Source organism: Neomonachus schauinslandi, chromosome 7 (genome assembly GCF_002201575.2).
Source record: "Neomonachus schauinslandi chromosome 7, ASM220157v2, whole genome shotgun sequence".
Taxonomy (NCBI): Eukaryota; Metazoa; Chordata; class Mammalia; order Carnivora; family Phocidae; genus Neomonachus; species Neomonachus schauinslandi.
Window position 1 is genome coordinate 84,862,639 of NC_058409.1, and position 10,197 is coordinate 84,872,835.

The 10,197-nt window shown below is 40.7% G+C and overlaps 1 protein-coding gene across 2 annotated transcripts in view; it reads right to left on the minus strand.

Moving 5' to 3' along the window:
* Positions 1-10,197, minus strand: part of EPB41L4A (erythrocyte membrane protein band 4.1 like 4A) — a 248,797-nt gene that overhangs the window by 39,509 nt on the left and 199,091 nt on the right. For both annotated transcript variants that reach the window (XM_021701451.1, XM_021701458.1), the window contains exons 13-15: positions 7,546-7,636; positions 4,773-4,856; positions 3,747-3,857 (exon numbers count right to left, since the gene is read on the minus strand). In XM_021701451.1, the coding sequence (XP_021557126.1) occupies positions 3,747-3,857; positions 4,773-4,856; positions 7,546-7,636 (286 nt within the window). The remainder of the gene's footprint in view (positions 1-3,746; positions 3,858-4,772; positions 4,857-7,545; positions 7,637-10,197) is intronic.

Here is a 10,197-nt window from a genome sequence, read left to right on the forward strand (position 1 = left end):
TTCTTGACATCAGTTACTCCTTCACCTGTCATATCAAACCTCCCAGCCCTATTGATTTTACCTCCCAACAGGTCTCAAAAATATCCACTTCCTTAAATCTCCACATCACCACCTCGGCCCGAGCTCCCATTAGCCTTTGCCAGGATTTGCATAGTAGCCTGCTGGCTGGCTCTCTCTTTTCCCTACTGCTCTCTTCAACCTTTTCTCCACAGGACAGTAAGGCTCATCTTTACACAGTACAAACGTGATCTTGTAATCCGCGCCCTTCTAAAAACTACTGGGCCTAACAACCCAAATCCTCAGGTGTCCTATGAGGTGTTTCTCTCTGGACTCATTTAGTCCCCACTCCCTTCCACCCTAAGGCCTCTGCACTTGCTAGCTCCTTCACCTCTCTTTGCCTGTTCTTGTCTCAAATTCCAGCTCAAGCATCCAGCCTCTGAGAACCTTTCCCTGGCCTCCTTGACTCAGCAGTGCAGCACAACTTCCCATCATGGTGCTGGTAATACAGGTATTTGGATGGTAAAAGTTATCAAGCAGTTATTCTTAGGACACGTGTACTTTTCTGTATGCATGTTAGGTTTCGATAAAGTTTTTTTTTTTTTTTAATTCCCCTAAGCACCACATAACTCTCAAGAATATATAAAAGTCGTAAGTGCACATGCGTTTGTGTGATTCATGTATTTCTTCCCCAACAAGCTGTAAACTCCCAAAGGGCAGGGACTTTCTCTAGTGCTGTTTAACACAGGGCCTGCATAAAGTAGGCACTCAATAGACATTTCTGAGTGTAAAGATGGGTAGGGGTGAAAATAAAGTGTACAATCAGAAAGTAGGCTGGCTGGCTTTTTCTAGAACAGGAATGTTTAAAACAAGCAGGCTTCAGGGTCTCCATGAACCATGAAAATTATATGAAAGTGTGTATGTTTATTTAATTATATACTTTTCCCCCCTAAGGAATGATCCGACCTTTCATCAGATTCTCAGAGTTCTGTCACCCAAAAAGGTTAAGGACCAGTGTTCTAAACTCAGCCAGAATCTGAAAGATGTACCCATCTAATGACAAACAACTGGCAAAATATAAAATTTTGGTATCTTTTGCAAAACATGTTATTCTGGCATCCATCACAAAATAGAATTTCCTATTATTAAATTTAAGTCCTTGAGATTCTATCATGGTGTTGACAAATCTCAGTTTTAAATGTCAGAGTTACTCTAGCCTTGCAGGGATTTGTGCCTGGGGGCAAGGTAAATATCTGTGAAGATAAAGCAAGACTGACAAGGACAGGGACATTCAGAGGGCATTTACAGTGGAAAGGAACAAAGAATGAGCTTTAGCTCTTCTTTGCCGGCATGTAGCAATGGCTAGTCTCCTCAAAATACTCATGCCCAATAAAAGACCTTTCAAGTGGTACACATAACCAGACAGAGGCTCTATGGCTACTCAGACAAAAAGATTCTCTTCCCTATAAATCAAAACAGTCTTTCTCCTGGACTGTGCCAAAGAAAGGATCCTGTATCCACTCACCACAATTACTCATCTGTATTTCACAGAAAGCCAACACAAAAAAATGTATCTCAATATAGAAGGCAAGAAGTCTAGATTTCAGAATGTATATGCTCCAAACTATTTCAAGCAATTAGTTTGGGAAAAAACGAATGTAAATTTTGGTATATTTTAGCAAAACTTGATAAATTCATTTCCAAGTATATTAAAATCAAAATGACCATCTGCTCGACATGTGCAATTATATTATTTAGGGAATGCTGTCAAAGTATACTAGTAATGAAGGACGAAAAACTATAAAAACCTATTTAACAATAATCATGCAGTGCCAAATTCTTAAAAATATTTAGTGATTCCCACTACCCATGCCCCCTCAACACACATACACACACAAATGCACTTTAAAGTATTTCCCTGCGGTATTGCCTGGGCTTTAAGTGCTGTCCAAGTTGAACAAATCCTTAATAGGGAGGGCAGGAAATCTCAACCCCCATATTTAAATGATGATTTATTATCCCTGCCTTTTACAGATGAACAGATCTGGATCCAAATCACAAAGGACAGTTACCTGCAGCCCCCCAGCCTCCGTTTTCTCATCTAGGCCAAGTACCTTCCACTGGTCCGCAGCCCCACCCCAACCCATCAATAATCTCCCGTTTTGTCAAGACTGGAAGCCTGAAAACTACATTTTCTCAGACTCCTTTGCCAGCTGGGTTCCACTCAGAGAGTGGTGCTCAGGTGAGATCTGAAGGCAGGAGAGAAGGGAAGGCAGTTCTGCTTCTGGCACACCCATGGCATTCAGTCTTGCTCTCCTGAGAGGTAGGAGCCCCACAGCATCAGCTACAGCGGTGGTCCCTCTGGCAGTGGCAGCAAGAGTATTTGCTACAGTGATGGTGCCCACAGCCACGTCGGCAGCAAGCATGGATTCAGGAAGGCCAGCTCCAAAGCGGAAACAGCTTTCATCCTGCCACCCAGATCTCAGGGTGCACCTCCCCGCCTTTAGTTCCTTCAGTGCTTCAACTGCATGCAATTCCCTGCATTAGTCCCTCTTTGCTGGAAATGCCTAGTGATTGAGGGACATATATACCATCTTCCACAGGGTTATTATGAGGATCAGATAATATATAGCAAGCAATTCTGCTCAGTCCTTGGAACATAATAAATGTCAGCTATCATCCCTTTGTTCTATCTAATCACTGGTGGTCATGATTTAGCTCCCTCTTTCCAGACCTACTAGGTGAAGGTACATTGTTGACCTCTGTCTCCTTAACCATCAAAGGATTTTGGTGAAGCTGGACCTGGTTTGAGAAAGATGGAGAACAAGACTCTGGGAAACGCAGAAGCCAAAGGAAATGAACCAGGGATGGACCAGCAAGTAAGTAACAATAAGGGCAGAGAAGAAAGAAGGGCTTCTGTTTCCCTGATCCACAGTGATCTTGATGGTTATGAGAACATGACATGAACTTCTCATACTTATAAAGGTCACAAAATACCATTATGTAGGTACTCAAAGTAAAACACAGTCTCTGTGAAGTAGGAATGAAATGAATTTCACTGGTCATTTCTAGGTCTTCTTCTCTTGGACCTGTCACATTGCCCAGACTGCTTTTCAGAGAGTCCAAAACTTCTAGATATGGACTTTAAAAAAATTAAGTACATGCAAATATAATCACAAAAACAACCTGACCTGCTGGGTAAAATGTAACAGGATCCATTTTCCCTGTGTTTTGAAAGGGGTTTTACTCAAGTGTATGCAACAACATCAGTCTGGAGAACAGGGTACTAAGCCTCAGCTAAGATTTACCTATAAACGTAATTTTGTCTTCTCAGGTCAGAGCATTTAATATCTTTGATACATAAAAATATAACACTAATATATTATTAAATTATATCACTAACATAATATATATTATATATGTTACATATTATACATACTATATAATATATATTGTTAAAATAGATACATAGCGTGTATTTTTTAACTTATCAGTCTTAGTTACTGTACAGAAAGCAAGTTTCCTACCAGTACTTTATGAAATTATTCTCTGAAACTTGGGCTGTTTAAAGAGAAATGCTTCAGGATCCCTAGCTCATTTTATCTTAAAAAAAAAAACACCACACACAATCTTTCTGTTATTCTTGGGAGGACAGTCATGACATTATGAGAATAACTTGTGACAAAAATGTGACCGGGACCCAGAGCTTCTGTTGAAAATTAAAAACCAAGGGCCTATGTTGAGCTCACCTCCTCCTCGTTGGCTGTACGGAGTCATCGCTCCCACAGGAGGGGTTTCGGTGGCGCGTGTAAGGGAACTTCGGGGATTTCACGCGGTCATTGGGAGAGTTGTAGAGTCCACTGGAGTAGAAGAGGAAGGGTCAACGAGATCAACAATGCCCACAGAGGCCCTGGAGGAGCAGACACCCCAGCCCCCACCTACAGAAGTGTTCCCCCTCTCAGGGATATACTGGACCATGCGCACACAGTTCTCTTTGCTGACAAGATTTATTGAAAGAAAAGGGAGGTAAGATCTGGCAAGTCAAATCGTTAAGAGTCATTATCTTTCAGGAATGGATCTCTCACTGGCCTTCAATGGTGAGAAATGAACACACAAATGATGGTAATAATAACAATTTGCATTTACGGCAAACTGACCATATGCCAGGCACTGACTGAGCTAAAAGCTTTATGTTCCTTATCCTAGCTAATCATCCGATCAACCACAAGCAATGAGGTACAATTATTAGGCCCATGTAACAGAAAACAAAGTGGAAATACGGAATGGAATCACCACGACTATAAAGCCAGTGAGGTATAATGCAGGTCTGCTGCTGGTTTGGTATTCATGGACAGAGAGAAACTGAATATATGGATATTTTTGTGAATAAAATTCTTCTAAGAATCCTTAGTCCTCAAATACACTTTTCAAGTATAGTTTTTTAAGGACTATAAAATAGAGGGGATTATCATTAATATGTCATTTAGAGTTCAAAAACACACTCTCTTACTCTAAGCCATCATAACGACATTCCAGGTAGTGTCTTAATGCATAGTTTCCCGTCCTGTGTTCCAGGAGAAAGTTTCCCGTTAGGATACATCCTGCTGATTTCTACTTCAAAAGTTTTCCGTCATGCTGATTTAGGAATCTGACTGCCTTGTCCATAGCTAGTAACACACCCAGTCACAAAGCAGTTGGATTCCATTATTTAATGAGCTGCAATCACTAATCCCATTTCTACTGTTCTCCTTTAGAAAAACAATGATTCTCTTTACCTCTGGGGGCCGTTTTCTTCCCATGGTGCGTGAGATTTGCTTCTTTGCGTATCAGGGCTATTTTCATTCTTTACTTTCTTAAAGCTTTAATTTAAAAAAGAAACAAACATGGAAAATAAATTAAAGGGAGAATAAAAGGAAGTTAACTCACATATTGACTTCTTCAGTGAAACTGTTCAACAAATGTTTTAAAATGTGTTTTTATTTATACCCGTGACTCATTCCAAAAAGAATATGAAGTGGCTGCCTAAAACAATTCACATCTTCAGCAAGTACTTTTGGGCCCCCCTCCACCTTTTTTTCTAGTATTACTGGTTTAAGTCAACAAAAGCCAGGTCATCCACTGTTAGGAAACTTTGAAGAGAGTCCACCTGCAGGACAGGAAGCAAGGGCAAGGGTTGAGGCAAGAAAAGAAGAAAGCTGACAAGGAAGGAAAGCTGGGGTACGAGGGCTCATGAGGCTGGCTCCCTCTTTTCAGCTCCGGATCTAAATCTGTGCAGGTAGGTCAGCTGTGGACAAGTTCAGGCTACCCAAACCGATCTTTCCCAGCCCCCAGCTTCCGCCATATCTTGGCTTCATCCTTCCAAATCAGAATGACTTCCAAATGCTATTTCCTGACCTAGTATCATCTTTCTGCCCTAAGAATGTAAATATAACTGAGTTGTTATTCAATCTCAACAAATTGTTTTAGACACACAGGGGAAACACAGAGGAAAGGACTCATCAGAAGCCTTGGGCCACCACTGAGGGAGGGGAAGTGTATCATCTCTCAATCCCCAGAGTCTCAGCCTCAGGAAAAGACAGAGCTACTTAACTTCTAATCCACATTTAACCCTGGCTTTTTGAGGTATCCTCTATATAAATGTCCTTGAGCATGGTCATAGCAGGTCATAGCAGGATTCTTTACAACAGCCAACAAAGAAGAGAGGAAAAAAATGACAAGGTCATTTCAAAAAAGGAAATAAACTTGTATCCTACTACACCCATACAGAAATTAATATAAACCTAAAAAGTTATATATTTGGCATAGGCACTTAATTCATTGTATTAGCATATAGTAAGTAGGTTTTATTTTTTGACCAATACATTATTTTGATTAAACTTAAATAATCTTTGGAAGATCAAATGCCCAAAGTAAAATCTTACTTTTGACATGAGAAGAATAAATACAGTAGATACTTAATACAACAGTAGAAAGTGTGTGTGTTTAATAAATCAGAGAAGAAAAAAGGGAAAAGCGAAGAGGGAGACTGAGAAATGCAGTAGGGAGATGAAAGGGGAAATGGGAGAGCAGGCGAAAGTTAGAGAATAATGAAATCCTGGGTGGCTGATTAATTGCATTCACTCCCTAAGCCATTTCTCGTCTGGAACTTGAGTGGGAAAATCTGGTGGCCCTTCAGGTATCAGTCCTATCAGCAAGAATGCAGTTGTAAAGGGGACTGAACTCCTTCTGTACATTCTAAAAAGGCTTGGGATCTGAATTTCATGGCAGATTACTGTTCTTATGTTGGACTTAACCATAAGCGTACCCTGTACATACAGATTAAGCGGACACTCTATCCACAGCTGTGAGGCTGACGGAGGCAAGCACAGTCAACTAAAGTGTATACAAAGGCAAAGAACCTGGCATCCCAAATAGAATCCATAAAGGGAGTGTCCCCGAACTAAACAAAAGAAAATGTAAGCAAAACCCGGGGGAAAACACCACAACTCTGAGAATCCTCGTATCTTAGAATTCTTTTGCTAGGAAATTATAAACTGTATTCCTCCACGTAGCCACAACCCAGCTGAATGAAGACACCATTATTTACTAACAAAAGATGGAGCAGATGATCAAAGACGTCTGTCAAGGTCACGTATTTCTGACTGCTTGGACTTCTCCATGATGTGGGGAGCTATCGCTATAGACAAAGTGAGCTGATGAAAGCTGCTCATTGTATTTCTCAAATGCTGTTCCGTGAACATAATTGGAGATAGGAAAAACTGACGCCGAAACAGTGTCTTAGCAGAGAACAAGGCTGATCTTTCATGGAAACAATCCATGTAATATATTGAGAGAAAGCCTTTCCACTGGGGAATGCTGCTGGGAAAATTGATGCAGAGGACCATGACAACTCTTCATACATATGCAATCACTGACTTCGGAAGCCCTGCGCCTCTAAATGCTATAAGCCCTCTTCCCAGGGCCACAGTTCAGTGCACCGTGGTGATGAACACAGTACATTAAACATGAATATCATCTACTTTATGTCACAGGTCCCTCTGAGTAAGTCCATGATATCATGCCATTTTAACAATCATGTGGAATTTTCCCTTCACTGCCAAGAACACGGACCGCGGACTGTGAGTTCACCATGCTGTGCCAGCAGGAGCATTTCCTTCAAATGAGAGAGGCAGGTCCTGTTGTTTATATTCCACTGACATTCTTTTTTAAAAATTTATTTATTTGACAGACAGTGAGAGACAGCGAGAGAGAGACAGAACACAAGCAGGAGGAGTGGGAGAGGGAGAAGCAGGCTTCCCGTGGAGCAGGGAGCCTGACATGGGGCTAGATCCCAGGACCCTGGGATCATGACCTGAGCCGAAGGCAGACGCTTAACGACTAAGCAACCCAGGCGCCCCTCCACTGGCATTTTAAAGTATTCTTTGGCTCACAGACTATTTTGATCAAAAGTATTAACTATCAAAGTAAAAAGATTCTTCACCTTGCCAACAGGAAAAAGCATTTTTGTGATAGCATATCGACATGTGTTCTTTCAGTTAACCGACTGACCTTTTTATTGGTGAAGGTGCAATAATTTTAGTCGTTCCTTCATTTTCTCCATTTTCCACGTTTGCTGTTACCCGATTTATGCTGTTTGATCCTAGCAACAAAGAGGGGGAAGGAAAGATGGAAGAAAAGAGATAGTGGTGAAAAAAAAAAAACACAAAGAAGTCAAAAAGTTATTTTAAAATGCAATTTTAGGGACATCATGGCACATTTTATTGATAAATTATAATTCTAAATAAATAATGAATCAGCCAATAAATCTAAGGTACTATTCCCTGACATGTACTAAGCCCTCACCATAACAACATCCAAGGGGGTCTAGGATATGACACCACTTGAAAATGGGCCCTTTTGAAACTAAGAGTTAACTAAGTCCCCAAATCATGGATATTCTTTAGACTGCTAAAACAGGATTCTAAAATATTTAGTACTATATATTGGTACGTTAAGACCTAATAATCAGTCCCTGATAACTATGGTGAAGAAATGACTGTTTTTTGGCATGCCATGATAGCCCCGATTCTAAATCAAACCAAAAATATTCCAACTCATAATGCAAACGGCAAAAAAGAGTAATACAGATGTTATTTCTATCACTCACATGTAAAAAAAAAAAAAAAGTTCAATGTGTGGGGTTTTTTTTATACAAACATCTTGAAAAGCCTAAAACTGCTTAAAAGCTACTATTCCACATATTTGCATCCATGCTAGATGTACCAGCAGAGGGAGCCCTCAGCAGACACAATGCTGGAAATTATGCTCCAAATACAGGTAAGTAGCCAAGGCCCACCCAGGAAGTCTGGATCCCATTCTCAGGACACACACTGATAAGCCTGCAGGGGTGACATGGGAGGACTGATGATGACCCTTCTCAAGCGGTGTGCGCCTCACTCTGAGAAGTACAAGGGAGACCAGCAAGGGGATGCCCAAAGTCCTTGTTCAACTAACTCTATGTGACATGCAGGTGTGTCCAGAGAGCAGCATCTTGTGGAACTATGTCCAGAGTTCAAGTCCTTCAATCCAAAGTGTAATCACCACTAAGCACTTACAGTTTTTGAATCATAGGGTGAGTTTGTAATACTATTAAGAGCTAATATTTATTGAGCAATTACTATGTGTCAGGTGCTGTCCCAAGCACTTTATTTATTTATATAATTTTCAAAATAATCCTATATAATGTAGATACTAATATTATCCCCATTTTTAAAAATAAGAAAAACAGGCCTTTCCCAAGGTCCCACAGACCATGAGTGAGGGGACCAGCTTTGACACCCAGAAGTCTAGCTCTAGAGACTTAAGCTCTAAACCACCATGATACATGGCCTTCCATGTGCCATCTGCACCCCACACTCAAACAGTTCTAAAGTCAGTATAAATAGGGATGCCGGGGTGGCTCAGTAGGCTAAGGTCATGATCCCAGGGCCCTGAGTTGCTGTGTCGTGCTCCCTGTTCAGCGGGGAGTCGGCTTCTCCCTCTGCCCCTCCCCCTGCTCATGCTCTCTCCCCCCCAAAAAATAAATAAATAAAATCTTTTAAAAAAAAAAGTCAGTGTAAATTAAGGGTCCACTGGAAGAGACAGCCTCTTCAGAACACTTGGAGGCACGTTTGACAACTCATCAGGAAAAATAAACATTAATGAATACACTTTGGACAGAGAGAACAGTGGTTTCAATGAAGAGCTCCTAAAACTATCATAATAAGAAATGGATTTAATATCTGAATTTTGTTCCTATTCTGGAATCCTGAAATGCAAAGGTAAGCCTGAAGATCTATGTGGCATTAAAGGTACATTCATGTTGGAGCAACATTCAGAGTCCAAGCATTAGAAAAGCAGTTTGGAGTCTACAGAAAATGTCACCAGCTATGATGAATGGGACAAAACCAGTCCCTTGAACTACCCTGTGTGCCGTGGGACATCGGCAGTGGCTGGTCATCGTCTATTCTGCCATAACCATTAACAACAATCCCAAGGGCAGATTCCCAAAGTTGCAGGCACAGATTTGGGCTGGAGCTGCTTCTCAACTGTGGAACTCCATGTGGAATGGCCCTGGGGCAGTGGTGGGAGGGATTAATTCACTGGGGCTCTAGACAGGTGTGCCCAATGTTAATATTTTTATTGTTCCTAATAAATTTTTTAAATGTGGTATTTTCAGTAGGTATTACTAATTCATAATGTAAATGAAGGGACCTATATTAAACTGGGGCTGTTTTCCCAGGCTAGGAGAGGAAGGAACACAGGAGAGCCCAACACCCAGTTCCAGTAACACCGACGGAAACAGCACTGAGTAAAGGTGAGCATCACATGGACCAGAGCCCTTTGTGACTAGCCTAAGAGTAAGCCCAGGTTCGCTTCACTTTTCATCTCTTTAGACTGATTATTAGTCTTTTCTTACTCTAACAACTGATCACCTCAGAGAAAGTGAGGGTGTTTAACACTTTTGCCTCATTTCCTTCTCTCTGAATCTTCTGAAAAATTAATAAACAGGCAGACAAATCCAGGAATATTTTCAAATAGAAAAGTTTCAAACTATGTATGTATATATATTTTCTAAATAAACCAATGTCTGGTTATTCACAACATCCTATATATATCTATATATATATATATATTATTTATTTATTTATTTATTTTGATGTAGTGTTCCATGATTCATTG